The sequence below is a fragment of the Rissa tridactyla genome, chromosome 1, assembly GCF_028500815.1.
Source record: "Rissa tridactyla isolate bRisTri1 chromosome 1, bRisTri1.patW.cur.20221130, whole genome shotgun sequence".
In the NCBI taxonomy this organism is placed as follows: Eukaryota; Metazoa; Chordata; class Aves; order Charadriiformes; family Laridae; genus Rissa; species Rissa tridactyla.
In genome coordinates, this window is record NC_071466.1 from 209,417,855 (window position 1) to 209,439,221 (window position 21,367).

General features: G+C 37.6%; 1 protein-coding gene across 1 annotated transcript in view; it reads right to left on the reverse strand.

Moving 5' to 3' along the window:
* The window catches only part of SEMA3A (semaphorin 3A), a 170,490-nt gene that overhangs the window by 104,346 nt on the left and 44,777 nt on the right, over positions 1-21,367 (reverse strand). Inside the window, exons 2-3 of the mRNA XM_054183185.1 lie at positions 16,303-16,460; positions 13,510-13,572 (exon numbers count right to left, since the gene is read on the reverse strand). Of these exons, the coding sequence (XP_054039160.1) occupies positions 13,510-13,572; positions 16,303-16,460 (221 nt within the window). The remainder of the gene's footprint in view (positions 1-13,509; positions 13,573-16,302; positions 16,461-21,367) is intronic.

Consider the following 21,367-nt stretch of genomic DNA (forward strand, 5'->3'; position numbering starts at 1 on the left):
ACCTCCAGTTGTGAAACCTGGCAGACGGCTCTGCTGGTCCCCACACCAGTGGCTACGTCAACTTGACTACAAAGCAAGTCCCCAGCCCCCTTGGCTGGAGGCCTGGAATGACTTGGGTGTCTCCAACTGGGCTTGTCCCACTTGGCAGCAGCATCTCCCCTTGCCAGAGCCCCAGGCCAGAGCTATATTGTTAGTGCGAAGGTCTGTGCCAGCAGAACCAGGCATTTCATTACATGATCTCAGAGTGTAAGGCACTGGAAAGGAGACAAAGACAACAAAAGAAATGTATCATCTCGGTAAAATACAGCAGACAGGAGAAAATATCCACCGGAGGATGAGGAAGTAACCCAGAGCCAGAAGCTGTAAGGAACAAATTGTCAGGGAATTTAAACACTGTGTCTGTGGGTGAGTTCAGCCCCCCAGTACCTTTGTATCCATTTTCACTTTCCCCAGGAAAGGGATGTTGTTTAACGTATTCTGGACATACCCATACACTTTGAATATTGTTCTTCGTCAAGTCAAACAACCAAAAGAAGTAAATTGGACTTTTAAAAATTATTTTCCAGGTGGAAATCAGGATTTTTTTTCAAGCAGGGTGGTGTGGGAGTTTAAAATACTTTTAGCTTAATAATGTGAATGAAAATGAATGCAAGGTTTGCAAAGTTCTCCGTAGGCAGGAAAGTACCACTTGGATGGGTTATGAAAATAAATCCTAAAGAAGAGAAGCACTGGAATCACCATAGTGAATCATTATAAATTATTCCACCTAATAACCATGTTGGGCAGCTTAATATTTGGAAACTTTCCTTGTCTATACAAAGCTAAACACTGGTTTATGCCCTAAAGCTTGAGCTTATATATGCAAACATACAGCAGAAAGCATAAGTGATTGCATATGGTACAGAATGATTGAGGTAGATATTCAAAGAGAAAATTAGGTATGTCATGTGGGAGTTACTGTAGTCCTCAAAACTCCCATTCATTTATCTTGCCTACCCCTGGAGAGGATTAATCTTCATTTATATTTCAATAAATGGTATAGGGTTTCCCCAAGAGCTGCAGGTTCTGACTCTGTCCTTGTAAAGAAGTATCTCTATCTTAAAATCCAAGTAGCTAAGCCCCTCCATCATATGTGAGACCTTTTAGCATAGCCTGCAAGGTCTTTCTCGCTCTGTCCTGCCAGAGGGAGCTTTAGATAGCTATGTTTTTATGTTTTCACAGTGTAACTGCTGGATATGCTTCTGCAAATGGTCCTGTGATGGCACAATTGACAATATCCTCCCAAGCATGGCCAAAGAAAGGGTTCATGCCCTGTCCTGGCTCTGCCACATGTGGTGGCTGAAGCATTCACCCCAAACGCAGGGTACAACCCAGTTTGTTTCTCTGCTTGAAAAAATATGGACTGTATCCCTCCCCAAAGCCCAAGTAGACACAACAGGCTTTCCTGGGGTTACTTTGACACAGAAGGGCACAAGGACATCCAACTGAAGCCATTCTGCCTTGTGTACAGGAGTTACAGCTTCATTTGGCCACCTGGAAGGAACAGCACCCCAGAAGTTTACTGGGAATTCCTGAGAGAGAAAAAGGTTTTAATTTCAGGTACGTTATAGATGTTTATGCTTCCTTTAACTTGACTGAAGAGGTTATGGGGTTCAGATCCTCAGGTCCACGCTGACAGTTTATTGAAATGAACGTGGGTAAAACCATTTGCATTATCCTGTGGTACCACAGCCAAAGCACCAACCCCACTGCAAATTCTGCCGTACTAAACTCCTACTTGTAGAACAAGTTGAGAGATTATTAGACTGTCACTTACATTCAGAATGTGAATTAAAGTCAAATAGGTCTAGCGCATCTGGACAGAGATCTTAACTCTAAATTTAAATTCCAAATATTATATACTATGTATAAGGGCAGAGGGCCTATCTTGAAGAGAAGATAAAGTGTTAATTAAGTTTTCAGAAGGGCACCCACTATATGATGATCAATACGTCTAACTTACTAACGAAACATACACATTTATTTTTTAAGAGTTTTCTAATATTTATATATCAAATTGATAGAAGGGCTCATGCAGAGAGAGATTAGCCTGAAAAAATAAATTACAAAGAAAATGTCTGCAACCAAAAGCATAGGAGCCAAATGCAGAAAGACTGAAAAACAAACACTACAGATATGTAACACTGATTAGGCTGTGTTATGCAGACTTTTCCCGGACAGTTACAAAAATAAAGTCCATCCATCTGTCAAAACATCTGCTCTGTGTATGAAAATTAAACCAGAATTTAGGTGGTTTTTATGAGTTTCCAGTAATTATCTCTCTTCCAGAAGCCTGGAATTTACATCCTTCGATCTGGATTACTGATGCAGCAAAGAGTTTTTAATGACATCTTTTTAAGTGGAAGTTAAAGGGTAAATCCCTGTGACCAACTAATATCCAGATTTTTCTCCTTATTTTAAGAAAGCTGTTTCATTTTTATTTAACCAGCATTGATGTCCATACTACTTCTCAGATAATACAGCAAATGCAAATGGCCAGATTATGCAGGGCAATAAGTAGAAATCCAAATAATCCATTACAGTATCATTAGCTTCAACAGTTTTCTACTTATTTAATCCAGATAAGGATCAGACCCTGTAATACATTCTCCCTTTATTTCAGCCTTCCCACACAGCCAAGTGATTAAAATATCAGAAGGTTTTGTCTAAACTGGATGGACAAGGGGATTTAAAGCTATCGTCTAACAGCTGGACAAACAAAATAAACACCTGTTTTGTCTTTCAAATCAAGATGGAGGCACAGTTTCCATATAAAGTCCCATGCATGAGTTTAATTAATACATTTACTTTTTTTTTCCTTCTTCTGTCCAATTAGCTCAATTCTCAAGTGGCAAGGTCAGGGATATCCATGGAAAATAAGTAATCCCTGATAGTACTGCTGTCATTCAAATATATCACACTGGTGAAAGATGTTCCCTACTTATCAGGGAGCAGTTTAAATTCACCTTTTTGCTCATGGGCTACTGCCAGCTGTGATCCCTTCAGTCTGTGTCGGCTAGGTATCTTTTTCAGCACGCAGCAGCATTGTTTCAAGGAAAATGTTTCTGGAGTGTTAGTGCAATAAATGTATGTGTGATTGCCGTATACCCCCATGAGCGATTCTCAGCTAGATCCTGCAAACACTTTAGCCTGTCAGTAAGCACATGCAAGGAAGTCCTCTTCTGGGTGAGCTCTACACCGCATATGCTTTCACAGTTCTTGCTACTTGTGTGCAAGCTTTTGTAAAAGGCAGTAAGATTATTTAAAAATTGTTACTGACTCCTTCTTTCTATTACTGTAGCACTTAGAAAAATATTGGTCAAAGAGCACAATCTGCTCAAACAGTCCCAGAATAGGCAGGGAGCAAAGAAAATAATTCCAGTCTTGTTAAAAGAAAATGATATTCTAAAATTGTATTCTATGAGAGTAAGCTAGTTGGTGACACTGCTGCAAAGCTATTGTGCCAAGTGCTGCATTGGCAGTAACAGGAAAGTCCCCAAGTACTAGGAGCTTTGTAGAAGCCCTAATGGGTGGGGAAATCATGCCCGGCACCTGTACTCCGTGAGATAACCTTCCAGCTGAACCTGTATAGGCAGCCGTATGGTTTTAGAGCGGGGGAGGCCAGCTGGCATGAAAACATTTGCAGACTATGATTTATTACTACGTACCCCTTGCAGTTTGGATCAATAACATCATTTCCACCCCAGTTTTGTCATTATTGTACCTTGCAATTAGCAGGATCAATGTTTTATTGTCCTATCCTCTGAAAAAGAGTCTGCAGTGCTGAGTGAAGTTAGTTGAACAGCTGAAACATCAAGGTCTGTGCTACAAAAAGGGATTTCTATTAATTTAGTTCTTGGGGATTACATCCCCATTAGTCAAAGCCTTATAAACCGTGTGCATTTTATCGCACATACATATCCACACAAATCCAATATAAACCTTGAATATGTCTATGTAAACAAGATACTGGGTTTATAAACCTGTTATTTTGTGGACTGAATTCTAATTGTACTTGTTTTCCCACCTCAGAGCTTTGAAAAAGCTGACAGAACTCTAGATCCAGTGGCCTTTGTATTAGATTGTGATCTGGAGGACTTGACCGCTCTGGAGATGTCAGGAATGACGCTACTCTAAGGCATGGTGACCACTGCTAACATGCAGGGGAACCATTGATTAGTTCCATATCTAGATTTTCCTCTGCTGTCGAGATGTGCCCTGAGAAATTTCAGACTGAAAGTGCTGATGAGGGTTGATAAGACATTTTTGGTTGCCTAGTACAGCTTACTGTACTTCCAGTTATCTTTCCAATTAAGTTATGCCTGTTATCTGCCTGATTTTTTTGATATGACAAGAGTTCATGAGAATATTTAAAATGTATAATTTACTCAAGTTGCAGGATGTCTGCATGAATAAGCCATAAAAGCATCACGACAAAAAAAAGAAGCCAACTAACAAAGCATATGGTAAAAAAAGGCCACCGAAAAAAAGCAGATATATCCTGATTCCTTCAAGCCACAAAACTGCATGCCATAGTAGCAAACAGTTGTATTGTCAGCACACTTGCACAGCAGATGGAAACCTCCTCTGGTTCTTCCCTTGTGTTAGTGAGGGTGAAACACAAAATGTCTCCCTGCCCGTCTACCTACCTACTTGCAAATTTGGTAGTCACTACTGGTGTTTGGTCCTTTGGCCCAGAGTTTGCCACTAAGGTTGAGCATGGAGGCAGCTAAACCAGGTGGGATACTCCCTCGGGTTTGTCTTGAAAATAGTCTTAATCCAGAAGCCATTAGAAGTCATTAGAAGCCATGACTTAAAGATGCCTCCTTTGACTGCACACACTAAACACATCAGGCCTTCAAATCTTTGTCCTTGGCACTAACCACCTGACCTAGCGATCTTAGCCAGTAACATTTCTCCAATTTTTTCTGCATTCAGGATGTTCAAATTACAAGACGTGTTTCCAGTCCTTAAATCTTCATTCAGCAGATGCAGAACAGCATCTAGTTCATCCAGCATCTAGTGAACAGCCAGAGGGATGCCAAGAAAATTCTGCAGCACTAAATACCTGATTTAATGACCATCTCATATTTTTGTACATCTGGTTAATGCATAGTTAACAAGGCAAAACAAAGTCTTTTGTGGATGAAGCCCAGCAAACAAGTGGGTTTTCAGGATTTTGCAGCCACAGCATGATTTTTGTACATTAAGCCTTTTACATGAGTGTTAGCAAGCTTCCTTTATTTTGAATTGTTATGTTTTTCAGTAGTATGCATTTCCTACAGCACAGAATTAATATATTTAATGAACAGAAGAGTTTTTCAGGAATAACTCAGAACATTGGGAAGCCTTGAGGTCAAGCAGAAGCCAGCTCTTTCCTGACCATAACTTTAAAACAAAATTGGTTTTGCTCTGTAGAGTAAACCTGTCCCACATTTTGGGCATGGCTTTATTAGCAAAGAAATGAACAATACTGCTTGGTTTCAGCTCAAGCAGTCTCACCAAGCCCAGCAGCAATTTAAGTTGCGACCACAGTCTAGATCTAAAGAGTCTCTCTCGTCTATCTCTTCAATCTGGGTGGGGTAATCACCTGTCTCCTGGTGAAATCAGATTACACCCCGCCTTTCTGAATAGGATCAACACCTGCTAATTGGGTGGAGTATTTCAGACAAACAGGTTGTCAAGCCTGCTGTAGACACATGAAGCACTTAGACTCCATATCAGTCAACTTGCCTTTATTCAGCATGTTACCAGCACATCCCATAAAGACTTCCACTCGCAGCCACCTAAGAAAAATATACTCAAGACTTCTGTGCTGAAAGTGAATGTAAAATCATGAAGTGTTGAAAGGAAGCAAAAGACTGTTGCATCTATAAGGGAGAGTTGCTTAGCAATATGTGTGCCTGTAAATAAACGTACTCTGTAAACTGGACTATGAAGTTACATGTGCCTTACTGTGGGAATCTGGAAATTCTTGTGTGGATATTAAACTATTTTGACACCACAGAGAGAGATGCTGAATAGAGACACCTTAAGTGACAGATGCTTAAAATGCACACTCAGTAAAAATTTGACCTCAAAGTGAAATTTTTGAAACCAGAGTTTGCTAAGCAGTTTGGATTTGTATTTTTTTTTAGGTTGTGTTTTGGGCTTGGGTTTTTTTTGGGTTTGTGTTTTGTTTTGGGTTTTTTTTTTGGCTTTTATTTTTTTTGTGGTTGGTTGTGTTTTGGATTTTTTTCATGATATGTGTATAGTAACCTAAAGTTTTGGAAGATATTAATTCCTTGGGAAGGAATTACCCAAGGAAAAAGAGATCAACAGATGATTTAATGCAACACAGATCACATCACACCCTCAGAAAAAGAAAAATAAGAAACAAAAAACCTATAAGCAAGAGAGAAAGAAATAGATTCTCCCTTTATTTACTGTTCGTTCTTTTCTTGTTCTATCATCTTCAGAATACAGAACTTTCTCTACAATGAAAAGGTTTTTTTAAAGATCTTCTGTTGACATGAAGATGTGGAAACTGAACAAACCATTAGCGTCGACATAGGAAAGAATTGTGTATCATTTCCTAGGTTATTTTAAGAACTTTTAACTAGTTTTTAGTTCTTTTACTTATTACAAAAGAAAAAAAACCGCAATATTTTAGACTTGTGTGCAGCAGGGAGGAATTTAGTAGACCTATTTTTGGTGTATGTAAGTAACAGGACTACAGAAAGAAAATTAGTTGAGGCCTAATTTAATAGTGACCACATCTTGAGTACAGAGGAACTATGATATGTGATCTTTCAGAGTAGACCTATCCTTAATTTTTAAACAAGCGTTCCTTTTAATAAAGCAACAGAAAAAAAAAAACTCTAAAAACTAAATCAAACAAAAGAACCCCCCAGTCTGTTTGCTAAAATAGAAAGAATGTGAAGCAAATTCATAAAAAAAAAAAAAAAAAGATGTGACTGGCACCAAGAGCAAGGTTTTTCTCTGACTTCATGAGCTTGAGACTGAAGCCCTGAAAGAAAACACGGACTAAACATATCGATCATTTTTACTAGTTATCCAGTTAATGTGTTTCTCTAGAAAGAAAGGTACAAAGAATAAATTTACTCTGCCCATCTTGGGATGCAATAAATCATAACAAGAAATTACCTAACATCATTTTGAAATAGCAATAGCTGCTAACTCAGCCATAAATAAAAGTAATTCTCAGACTTTGCCAAGGCCAAACTAAGGCTCACAAGGAACATCTATTGATAAAAAATTAAACCCCATAATTTTGGGAACAATTTTTCCTTCATTTCTCCCTCACTTCCCCTTTGCTAACTCTGTGACTTTGCATTTCAAAAACAACATAGAAAACATTTCTGCAAGGCTGCATTTAATCTGATGAATATTAAGTTTCTTTCAGAGGCAAATTTCTATAGTCACACCTATAAACAGAAAAATAAGCCCAAATTTGGAAAATTAGCTTTCCCCTTGATCTATATCAATTTGTTCCCCATGCTCAAAGACTTAAATGACTTCCCATGATACGTAAGTGGGTAAAATATGAATATCTGAACAACTGCCAACTTAATTCTTCCTCTGTATAAGTACACAAGTTATTACCTTACAGTAACTGATTTGCCTTGGTCAGTTCATATAAAGAAATATATGCAAATGCCTAAATGAACACAAGCTGTAGGATCAACATCTGAACCAAGAGCCATAAGTGAGGCTTTATGCTGGTGGGTGTGTTGTGGGGGTCCATCCAAGAGCTGGAGCTGGGGCAACCAGAATTTCCCAGGGGGAAAAATTCTGTTAGAGAGCTCCGCAGGACTCTGAAAGACTCCAGTGTATTATACTTCTTTTTTACCGAGCTCAGTTCATGTCTAAGTGAAGGGATTGTAATTTTGTTTTATATCCCCCCCCACACATACACACATCTGTCTGTCTCTTTTGTTTGTAGTCTATGCAAAGCAGTTTTACAGAGCAGCAATATTAAAGCAGCACACAACCTACAAAATGTCTCGCTTTCTCGTCTCCCAAATGGTAAGGAATGCTTTGGTAGGAAATCATGCCCACATTAAAGATCATGGACAAGATTATGGTGTGAGCAGCCCTCAAGCTAATAAACCCAGCATATTAACTGGGAAAGTTGAAAGGGATATGCAGTGGCACTATTTGTCTTACAAATGGCTCAAAAGTCACATTTCTCCTTGTAGTAGGTAATACTGAGAGTAAACTCTGTCCCTAACCTCACTGGAGAAGCGTTGCTTTGGATTTTTGCTCATTTTACCCCTTCCTACTCCCAGGGGACATGCACCTTTCCCTTTTCCCCAGGCTGGATGGGGATCCTGAGTCTGTTAAAAGATTTCAGTGCTATGATGGAGCCAGGGAGCCAGAAAGGAAACCAGGATGGCGGTGAGGATTGGTGACAGAAAAGCTGGAAATCTGGCTGTAGATGTCCTCCAAAGGAAGAACCCTGACAGAAAGGCGTGAACTTCTCTTTGGCATACCCAAAGGGCCAGAGGTAATTTGACCAGGAAAACTGTGCCTGTCAGATGAATTTAGAAACAGGCTTTCTAGATCTAGCCAGCATTGTGTATTTAATTTTCAGATTCCCTCTTCAGATCTTTGTTTACAATAACAGATGAAAAGAATTACTTTTACTTTCTGCCTCCATGTTCTTCTATTTTCCCTAAGGCAACAACAGTAATAAAATGAGCTAAAGGGAATAGTGCTCATTTATTGCCAACTTTGTTTTTCCAAAGTATCACCAGATATGGCTGAGGGACACTTGCTAAGTCACACACCACTTTTTCTTTTTTCTTTTTCTTCTTTCTTTCCAAATTAAATCATTGCACACTGGTGGATCTATAAACCTATGGAACTGCTAATCTCCTTATGATTTAGGGAGGGGTTGGAAAACTTTAAAGGAAGCACAAACTGAGATGGCCTATGAACATTTTGGCTTAAATTAAGTATTATCATAACAAATGAGATGGTGAATTAAATTACAGCTGTGTGATTCTACCTGCATGAACCATAAACTCAATAATTGTCAGCCACACTTAAATGCAAAGAAGCATGCACAGAATATAGCTATGTCACGTGAGTATAAAGAGTCTGGCTGCTTAACTGGAAATAGGTTTCTGAGCTACAGTGATTCCAAACTACCACCAAGAGAACTATCAAGTATAAAAAAGTGAATCACAGTTGAATTCAGGTAAGAGTTAATAACTAGGTAAAATCTAATGGCAATTAAATAGCCCAAGTAGGTATCTATCTCCCTTAAATTATAACATAGTGGTAATACACACACAACTGTGCTGATACACTTCAGCTGTCAAGGGAAACAACACAAAGTGTAATTCTCTATATGGGCCTTTTTGTTCATGTGACAGAGCATAAGTAGAAGCTTGCTGGTACCAAGTAAAGTACTTGGTACTCTTTGTATCTGTTTTTATATCAACATTTAATTCTCACCAGAAACATCCAGGGAGCAGCTGATTTCATATGGCATGCAAAGTGTGTATAAGTATCTGTCATCATGTAGCTTGTCCTGTGTGACTTTGTTAAAGTACCCATTGAAATTTTAAAGATTTATACATGTCAAGGCCAGAAGGGACCATTTCAACAATCTAATTTGAGCTGGGATCTTTAAAAGTGGCTAAATAAATTGGATAGTCAAATCTCACTTGAAAATAACATCCTAAGGTGCCCTTCAGAAACACATCTTTAAAGCTTTCAAGTCATAGAAATCTATCATACACTTTAATAGGGTTTTCTCTGATTAATTGTGTACCACGTGAACTACTGCTATGGTTCCTCAGCCAAGTCTAGTCCAGAGATGTATAGAGCAGCCAAAACTTTTAAAACAATAGTAAATTCATAGTTTAAGGAGTAGATGAGCTTTCCAGTCAAGAAGCTATCCCTACCCTATCCCTACCTGCAAAACTAACTAGTGTTTCTGGTAACTTTTGTAAATCACCCAAGCTTTGCTTTGCTGGTTTATGACATCCCAGGAATTCAGAGTGGAATTGTAGCCACATTTCTTTTTTTTTGCAGTTACCTATTATTTAACCCATATGTAATGCTGAGGTTGCCATGTGTTTCTGCTGGGTCCCAGGTGCCTGTGAGATCTTAAAATCAAAATATTGAGGCTCACTAGTGAGGGGTATGACTAGCAGCATGTCTGTACTGTAAGTTTAGTATAAAAGCTGAGAAGTATTCTGTAGAGATTTTGTCTTCTTTGATCATTACCAAGGTCTGGTCAGGAATCGTGAGAAATATTCACGGGACTTACAGCAACCAGAATAGATCAAATGAGAGACTGAAGTCCAGAGTAGCAAGAAATCCTCACAGAATTGCACATTTAGTTGAATTACGTAAGCAAATATCTTATTTGTTATTTATAGTCTTTAATTTTTCATGAACAATGTTACTTTGGTGCTTGTGACACTCTATACCGAGGAAAAGGAAATATATTGTAATAATAAGTACTTGCATGGGATAGTGGTTACAATTTTATTGGAAAAAAATCTGTATTTTGTGGGAAAGCATAGCAGTTAACTTCTATCAGAGAAGTCCTGCTGTAAGGAGGTATTCCATAGCTGGGGGGAGTCTTTCCGCCTCTGTTCTCAGATTACCCATATGAAAAAAAAAAAGCTCCGAAGCATACTTTGAAAGGTTTATCTATCTATACAGTGAGCAAAGCTTAACTAATTAACATATACTAAGCCCTTTAAGAAACAGAAATGAAAATGACTGCTCAAGGAACAAAGGTGTATCAGGAGAGCAGGAACAGGCCAAGTAGCCCGCCCTCCTCAAATCCCGTGTGGACGAACCTGCTGCGGCAGGATTGGCATGACTGACAGCGTCAGTGCGAGGAATCCCTCTGAAAGGAGTGAAAACGACGGTAAATTACCTCTTATAATTATGAGAGGAAGTCTCGGAGGTCATAGCCGAGGTTAGCAGCGGGGCAGAGCCGGGGTTACACTTGCGCTGCAGCTGCTGCAGTGCACCTGGCCTATTAGTGGGGACCTGCATTTTCAGCACTGACTTCCCCTGGAGATCAATAATTAAAAAAAAGGTTTTCTTTTTTTTTAAAAAAGACCTCAACGTAGAAGTATAGACTGTCATCTAGAAAGTTTTGAACCATCACAAGTGAAGAATATCTGATATCTTAGCAGTGGTATGTGCTGAAAGCAATATTAAATCAAGCATGGTTTATATGCCATTTTATTTGTCCTCTATTTCTCTTGTTCCTTCTAATGAGAGTCTGTTGAGTTATTTTTATGGCCTTTATATTTCACACTCCCAAGGTACTGACAATGGCTTTAAGGAATAAATGAGGGAGGAATAATAAGTTTCTTAAATGATCTGTAATCCATATCTGTAATTACAGTTAAAGCAGTTACATTTGTTTGTAATGCACTCTTTTATGGCAAGAATAGGTAGCTGTAAATATCTAAAGATGATGACCTGAACACAGTAAGGTCCCATATAGTGGAATATGTACTTGCCTCACTGGACCCCCATTACATATGATCTATGCATTTATTTATTTATTATTTCTCAGCTACACTTGTAGAGAAGTCTAAAAATTAAAAAGAAGAAAGCAAAACGACCGCCAACTAACCATATATGTGAAAAGCGTTTATGAAAACAAATTGTCTGATTTTAGCAGCATTGTGTTGTTGTGTTTTAGCAACTTCTGTTACCCTCGGTTTGGGCTGCACTGCGTCCCCATCTCTGTCCTCCTGTTCTGCCTTATCCTTTTCCACCAGCTCACGGGAGTGCTGCTTCTAACGCCCTGGAGCACTGGAGACAGCTAATGTGCCAGGGTCACACACCACACTGGAGTGTGGTACTGGCTTCACCTTTTTCTCATGATCGGCAAATGTAGCTGCCCTAATATCACAGGAGGCAAAAGAATTAAGGCAAATGCAATAGTTACCATATAAATAGTCCTCTTAAGCTCAGAGCAGTCAGAGAATGGGGACCTGAACTTCCCAGCTTACTCCAAAATAGTACTGTCTCCATTTACAGTGAATAGATTGGAATCAGCCTAGTGCAATGTATAAAGCATACTCTTTCCTACTATTGTGAATTTCTAAAAAACAATTATTAAAAAATAAGAGTATGCTTTCATTCTAGGTGCTGAACCTCTTATTAATTTTCTAGGCTTCAACCCCAGCTATAAAAAAATCTACTTAAGGTAATATAATACTTAGTATAAGATCAAGCTACAAGGTCAGTTAATTTGCTCAGACATTTAACACTAGCCTTCATTTTTTTGACCTTGAATATTAGATATTCTAGTCCTCACCTTGCGAAGTACTCCTGAAAGTTATTTGTGAACATGAAGATGGATTAATTTAAATGTATTTTTTCTATGTAATGACATAGCCCAAGTATCTGGCACTTTAGCTGTCCTTTCACATATATAGCTTAGCCCATATTTCTTAGTTTTTACCTTAACCACGTCTACTGTTCCCAACAGGCTTTTTACAAAGACAACTGTCCTCTATGGCCTAGGTAAAGACTGATGAAACTATTTTTGTTATGACCTAGGAAATTATTCAAATGCAGCTCTCTAGAGGCATATGGGTTGGCATTATGAATATTTTACAGAATCATCTCTGAAAATCAGGCCAATAGCATATACACACGGGGCCAAGTTCCACTCTCAGTTATACCTTGGCAACCACAATGATTTCCCATTTGGCTATGCTATGCAAGTATTTGTTTGGCTTATTGCATGCATGTATTTTTTATCTTTTTTTCCCCTTCTTCAGCCCTGTCCCATTTCCCATATTGTTCTTAGAAAGAAGACAGTTATTATCACTGTGGAATGGTTATTATTTGGGGGCTACCGGCTACATCTCTCCTAGCTCGTAAATACAGGCAATAAGATGTACACAGGAATGAGGGAAAATGTACAGAAAATTATGCCTAGTGTAACAGTGTCTTTCCTGAGGCACCAAAACTGATGCAGGATGTTAAAACATCTTTGACCTCAATCTTGCTATGAACTCCATGCAGGAAAGAGCTCAGTGAAACCCACTGACTCCATTGAGATGCCACAAAAAGAAAGCACTTCTTGGAATTCACTGTCGGGCTGGGACCCGGAGCAGGGCAAAAACAGGTCAAAATATTATGTACCCTGAGATCAGGAGACAAGTATACAAGGGTTAATATTTCTCATTCTGATGTTTCTCCTCCATTCTCTTTCTTGATTCTTTTTCTGTTAGATAAATTCTATTTCATTTGCATGAATTCTATTTAAAATTTAAACCTTTGGTCATGAAGACAAAATTTCATTATTTTGAATAAGAAAGCTGAGATAACTCAAGACGGAAGTTATGATCAGATGTGTGACCTTATAGAGGAGGAAAAATGCTTTAAGAATCAACACGATAAGACATAAAAAAACATTTACAATGTTTTATAAAAGAAAAAAAAAAAGCTAAAAAGATTTGTACTTACCAGAATATCTTTTCCAGCCCACTTGCACTCATCCCGTCGGGAATGAGATACAGGCCAAACAATCTAAAGACACAGAAGAAAAATCACGTTGTGTTATTTCATGCTTCAATAATCACAAATTGCAGACCAAATGCTACAAAGTGTCTTCACCCAGTTTCTCTTTTCCCCATTCTTTTCCTTATTTCTTTTTCTTCCATAAAATTTGACCACAAAGAAATGAAATTACAGGAACAAAATAGGGATAATAGGAATCGCAGTAAAAACAATCTTGAAGTATAGTCTTTGTGAAGTATAGTATTATGAATCTCAGCAGTGAATCTTGAATACTAATGATAAGAAGGTTGACTCTCCATTAAGTGAGTGTTCTTTCACTGTTTTAAATCTGATGTAATGGAATGAAGACTGAGAGCAAAAAATTGCAGATACTTACTAACAATAAATCTGATCTATGTGAAATGCAATCTCATGTTAGAGTTACAGCATCAGAAATAAGGTGTTTGCCTCTTCACTGTATCCACTAGTTCACTCTTTTGCTAGGTTTAGTTAATTAAATAATAAAAAAAGAAGCCATGGTATTTGAAAAGTATCACACCATCAAAACGGAAATGTTTATGCTGTTCCTATAGAGCTACCCTAATACAAGTAAACCTAAATCTAGGTTTACTGTAATGTTTGCTTAGCAGAAAATGGATCTCACCTCGTACAGAGAAAATCCAGAGACCTTCACAGTCAATTATTCATGTTTTTTTGAAAAGCTTTTAGGAATTACTTATAGAATAAAACATGATCTTCCCATAAAATGCCAGGCTATTCATTTGGGAGCCTCAGATAATGCAATATGAATGGCTATAAGTCTGGATTACAGTCTTGGTGTTCAATACAGTTTGTTGAAGGAAAGTAAAAGGCAAAGTATTAAAAAAAAAAAAAGAATGAATATGGATGACAGAATAGTTATACACGACATTTGAAAATACAGTTTGCAACCACAGTTTTAAATTCAAAATTTTCTTAGAAATTAATGAAATCCAAACAGAAATTGAACATCTTAGGTCTATAAAATAAGGCTGAAAATTTTATGAGCACATTCTCTCAAAGGATTCCTGCTACTTCCTGTTTCTATTCTCAGCTTAAAATGTGCAGAGACATGTGAAAATTAAAATTTACTAGGTTTAAAAACATTAACCAAACTTCTCAGATCTCCCAAAAGGACCAGTTCATGTTTAGTTCAAGTTTTGGGCAAAGATTTCTATATTATCCAAACCAATTTCTAACCCATAAAATGAATAGTTAGATGTTCTTTTTCTTTATTCTCACAGCACAATATTTTCCTCTAATTTTGTTTAAAAGTCAGCTAAATTGAACTGGTTTTAATAGACTGGAAAGTCTGGCTTTTTGAGTTATGCTCCTTTGGAGGTATATGTTGCTATCAGCATTTAGGCAGAAACCTTAGCTCTTTTTTACATGGTGGAAACAACAACTGGTGAAGTTTGAACTCAAGTGCAACACTGATTGCATTGCAATTTTGATTAAAGTTTCTTCCGTGACCCTCCTGTCTTTAATAAGCATACCCACAAATTCGTTGAGGCTTTTGTCTATTTTTAAATCTAAAGTCTAAATTGTCTGCTCTTCAAGTCTGTTGCCGACATTCAGTTCCATGTTACCAACAGCAATTCTTAATATTTAATATAGTAATATTTGTATATAATTTCAAATAGTGTTCTAAAGGTATCTGAATATGTATGTAATATACAATTCCTCCCATTCTGCAGAGCTGTTTTCTGCAATTGAAACACCTTCTTTCCTTTAATTATTCCAGATGTTTTGCACATTAAGCTATCAGTCCCTCAGAGAATTCAAATAAATAGCTAGCTTCCTTTATAGCTGCTCTAAAGAGAATAGAAAAGAAAATACCCAGTTTTCCTTTTATCCTTTTTCCTTAGAGACTACAAATGAATAGCCTGTCTTCCCTCTGAACAGAAAACACAAGGTATTTATTGCTATCATCTTAGGAAGCTAATAGTCAAACGGGCAAAAGGTCAAGAACACCAAGAAAAAAAATCCCTGGGTATTGAAGCAATATATCTCTCATAAAAGGGTACTCTCTGGATTTTAAAATGTGCCATCAAAATTCTTCAATATAACAAATCAAAACTCCATTCTCTTGTTTACCTTCTTAGCATTTTGTCTTATTAAAATAAATGAAAAATGAAATTATTTATTTAGACTCCAACAAAAGAACATCACTGAACCGTTTGTCAGCTTTTAATTCGTCATCAACTTTTACTGGGAAATTATACTTTCCATCAAGAATGGCAAGCTTTTATGGACCTATTCTTTTTTATTACTACTGAATCTATTTTGGTTTGAAAGCAGCAGAAGCGGAGTGCCTACAAGTGCTGCGTTAAAGAAGAGAAATCAACACTCGGACTCCCAAACAGCTTCTTTTTATCTGCAAACAAATACAGAGTAATAAGGCCATTTGTGTAAACTGTCATAATAGTTGTTTGGGCTTTTTTAGCAGTCAACATGAAAGTATGTCTTGTTTGGAAAATAGCTGGATTATTCACTTATCATTTACTTTTTCATAGTCTGAAAAAACCATTGTAGTCGTAGGCTATAGGCTCATTATAAATTTCTCTTCATAGAGTCAGCAAATGTTTTTGTTGTAATAGCATTCCTGACATCCAAACACTTACTACATAATTCACACAGTGCCCAATATAGCCTAAGTAATAACAATTCTGCAACATTACAAGTATACATTTACATTGTACAAAACAGGAACAAAAGTACCTTTTGATATTCCTTGATGTTAACCAGGTTGAAAGAAAATATGTGATCCTTTGCTCCAACATACAGCCGACTCCGTTCTTCATCCAAGAGGAAAGTATGGTAACTGGAGCTATTAGCTAGTCCATTGAAATTGATTATATTGTTGGATTCCAACATTTCTGTAAGATAAAGGTAATACTTTCCTTGTTAATATGGTCAAGCAAAATACAGTCTTATATTTTGACTTGCACGGATTTCATTTTAGGAATTTTTACTTATGGAGTAGAAATCAGTGAAAGTGCTAGGTACCTGGGCCCATGAATGTTTTTATTTCAAGTACCCAAACCTAAACTGCTTGTGAGATTCAGCTCTACGCAAACGAAGGTCAAAGCATCAGTGAAATCAATTAAAATCCTGTATGAGGTTTTAGGTGGTAAAATTCTATCCATGTAACTCATCAGCTCAATAAGATTTACAAGGATAAACCTAAGCATGACCATCTGATAAAAAACACATCTAACACAAAATCCCCTACTTCCAACATACAAAACTATTTCATACAGATCTGTATGTTGTGAGAAACGGGATAAGAATGATGAGTTGTTGAGATAAAATAACATGTAGATTCTATTCTTAAATGTATTATTATCTTCCCAGCTTACTGACACAGGCAGCATGTTGTTCCCTTGCTTGGAATTATGTATTTATACATCTCAAGAATAAAACTAGAGAAGGTAATTTTGCTTCTGTTTAAACTCAAGAACAATTTTCTAGTTCTCATACTCCTCACAGAACCATTGCACTTGCCAAGGACAGGATTTTAAGTACAAGAATCCACCGAATCTTCTTAGCTATGCACAAACATTAGCAAAGACATACGCATTTTCCTGAAACAGCTTAAAAATATTTTTTTCCGTAAGATAATACAGACCATATTAGTATAAACTCTTGTGAAAACACTCTTTCTTTATTCCTGTCTACCTACATTAGTATCGGGACCAAAGCCAAACCACCTCTATCATTTCAAAGCATGTCTGCACTAGTAAGTCATTGATATGAAACCTTCCGTGTGATGATGACAAATCCTACGCCGTTCAAGCCCCGACCTTGTGATGTACGGAGGCAACCACGCATTTATAGGAGCAGAAGCAGTTCCGTCAATGCCACTGCTGCTCCTCACACAGCACCCATGAGGACAGACGAGAAAGGGAGTGAATACGTTGGGATCCAAGGGCCGATGGCTAGAGGGCACGGCCAGACTTTCGGGCATCTAATGTTTGTGTTAGCTCTGCCATATGTGTAAGCCAAGGACGCATGTCACTCCTCTCAAAGCAGCTGCCAAATGCCTAGATGTCTAGGATTTGCCTAACAGTACAGCTACCAGCTATGACTTTTTGGTTTCCCATATGATCTCTCCCATTTTCCACCATTACTCCAATTGATGAGGCAGTGTAAGATAGCATCCCCTATGCTGCTAAAAATCAAGGTGAAACTGCTGCTAAAAAAGAAGGTTCTGCTTAATTTTCTTTTTAAACTCATTCTCTTCTTTTTTTCCCTTTCTTTTACTTTAACCAGAACAAGGAAGACATGATATGGGGCTTTTTTGGACCTACATAATAGTGGTACTTAGGATTTTACAGAATTTCAGTGTCTACAGCTTAGTAGTCCCACAGATGTTAAATCTATTTTTCACATTCATTTATCCACCAGGTGGATTTTGAAACAGGTTGATACTCTATAATGGCAAGGATTAGTAGGCAACTTATTCAAGGGAGATAAAGATTACATTAAGAGTTGCATACCATTCAAGCTGAACATTTGTATTACAGAACAATTTTTAAAACTTCTACTGCTCAAGACTTAAGTTCTCAATTTTTTAATTTTTTTTTTTTTTTTTTTTTAATGCAACAAGAAGAAATCAAATCACCCCAAGCAGTCTTGTCAAAATAATTCTTCTGGCTTCCTGCCAAGTTCTAGAATTTGACTGTATTGTCCTCCAGTTCACTTATTTGCATTTTGTTAGAGACTTTACTAATTCTCTTTACATTGTAATGACTGATTCAGATGTTGAATGTCGACTCGCTGAATAGTGAGTGATGCAGATGATTGATTGCTTAACTTGTCTTAGAACTCTCTTGGCTAGAAATGCTTTGCTGTCATCTGTATCTGATCATTTTTCTTATAATATAGCTGTCAAAAACCTTTGTAATTTTTTTCATCTTTCTTGGTTTGAACTCGCATAGGTATGATTCTGCCCTTTCTGACTGTGGCATAAAGACAAGTGTCTGCTGAAGTCAATGTTACACAAATGTAGAACTGATATAAATGGAAGTAAGATTATTTAGGCACACAGACACTTGGTTTAAAACAGGCCTGATATGATTTTGATAATGCAGAGTTCTAAATATTCACCTTTACAGATGGTGATCGATGTTTTCTTTTCTTTCTAATATTCATGAAAAATGCCAGATCATAACATTGGAGTCTAAGGTTTATCACGGCCAAGAGTAAATTACATCATCATCATCACTGTTCAGATGCCTCCACAGTATAAGTTAAAAGCGCCAGGTGTAGCTGCGCAGGGAAATTTATATTTATTTTTTTTCCTTTTCATTTTCTGTGACTCTTTAAGAGTATGCAACAACATTAAAGGTAACACTGGTGAGTTTTTTGTGAACTTGCAATTTCAAATCGAACTAAAAGCTAAAATCAAACTAAAAGCTAAATCCCTGTTGTCTTCTATGTCTATGATTCTATGATTCTCTAAGATTAGGACATTTCTCCTGGGTTTTAACCCAACATCTGTTGTATTGTCCCATTATTGAGTTTTGCAGGAGAAGACCAGATTTCCAGGATCTATTGCCCAAAAGATTAGGCCTAAGCATATTTCAAGGAGTATATTTCAAATCATGTGAAATCAGGTTTCTCCTTATCAGGAATCAGGTTGCGAATACAGGTTGAGGAGAAAAATGTCATTTGGGCGCTGACGATTCTCATTCACTACTACTGATCCTAATTCAGTTAGGATTGAGTTACATCACACCTAAGAGGTGAAAACCTAAATCACCTCTGCAGTTCCTCTGCTGTTTATTCTAACTTACATATATTTCTCCAGTGATGAATATGGCTTCATATGACATTCTAGAAAGTGCTGTTGAAGAGCAAAACAATGGCATTTGCACAATCAATACAAATTAAGTATTCCACTTCCTCAAATTAATTAGTTTCAGAGTGTTTACCATCCAGTGTCTCTTCAGTATCCAGCCAGTGACTATTGCTGAGAGAACGACAGATAGAGCAGTGACAGGGCACACTCCCAGAAGGGCACTGATATCCATCAATTCTGTTAAGTGTCGATCAGTCATGCTGGCAAGGTACGTGGCTGATCAGTGCTAAAATAAACCAAGATTTACAACAAAGATTGCATGGCAATGCCAAGGGGAAAATGATGAATGCCTTCAATAAGTCATTGAAATTAATACTGTCTACTATGCATACCCTAATTCTTTTCCATTTTTTGTTGCTGTTGTTCTTATTAAAGGTTGGCATATCCATGACCTGTGCAGACAGATAATAGCTCCCTGTACTTAAAGTCATTTTTTTACTTCCTTCATGCCTTGTTCAGTTATTTTTATTGCAAAGATGGTAACACTACTCCACCAAACATTGCAGTCAAGTATCATTTCTTCAGTAATTGCTCAGAGAGCATTTTCTTATTTCCTTTTGACACATCCTCAGCTGTAGTCATGCCTGTTGTTTTGAACAGGAATGAATGAACCCTATAAAGCTAACCGCTGCACATTATGACTGTAGCGTTGTCTATGAAAGGCTGTATGAGGTAGATTTAGAGTAGGTGGTGGTATTTTGAAGGTAATAGAGATCTCATTGCTTTTGTTATTGTGCTTACTTCCCGCATTTATTAAGAGTGTTGCAGGTGACCAAAAATAGCGGTTTGAAATGCACCGTATCTTAAAAACCACCATATTATAATGAATTTTCACTTGTGATGATCACTGAAACCAGCTGGAGGTTGGGTTTCTCAAGGTTTGTGGGCCAGATTCTTCTACTAACCGCTTCAACTGCTTTTAATTCACAGTCCTGACTTGTGCGTTCCATCTTACTCCCCTTTCTCTGCCAGTGTCCAGGCTTGAAGTATTTGACTGTTTTCAGTATACCTTTCTGTAGACTCTGCATGGCCTTTCTTCTGTTAACTGATGTTTCTGTTCATCCAGTCTGACTTCTGACGGAACATTTGCTTTGCCAGACCAAGCTGGCAAATTTACAGAAGAAAACCAGTCCCTAACTCTTGCTTTCCTTTTAATACATGGTTATTTAATTTGCTAATGGAATCACAACTTAATAGTACATATACACACAGAGGGCCAAATTCCTGGAGTGAAATCCATGGAGATATGTATGCACAAGGAAAGTAGATTAGGTTTATTTTTATGACACTTTTTTCATTAAAGAATAAGTCAGAAAACCACAGCTATAGCTGAGATGAATACAGTCAGGCAAATCCTGAGGTTTGCTTTATCCATGGTTGGTATTCCACTGTAAACCTTGTTCTATGCCTGTGTTCCTTCAGCAGAGTTTGTCAAGAAGAGAACATAACAAAAGAAAACCATCTTTATTTTTTACTTATCTACTACCAGGCTGTCTACTCCTAGCGAGAAGGAGTTTGTCTGTGTAACAAGGTAGAAAATTTGTGAGCTTTGGCCTGTGTTCCTGTTACAGACTTCACAATAACGTGCCAGCCAAGATTATTTTTGCTGATAAGGATCAATGGGCCATATCAATTTCTAGAAAAATGAGAGGAAAGGTCTCCCAGTTTCCTCACTAGGATTTCAGATCTGGCCCTGTCCTATTCCTGGTGACTCTGCAGAGTGACTGGATGATACAGGCAGTTCTGCTCGTCATAACACGCTTGTGAACCAAATGAGTGGGTTGTTGGTTGCACAAAATTCTCGACCTTCATTCCTTTGCCAGCAACGATAAGATCTCACTCTGTATCTCCTAGCAGTAGATAAAAGATGAGTCAATGCGTATTATGCCATCAAACAGGGATTTTGCTGAACTGTGAGCA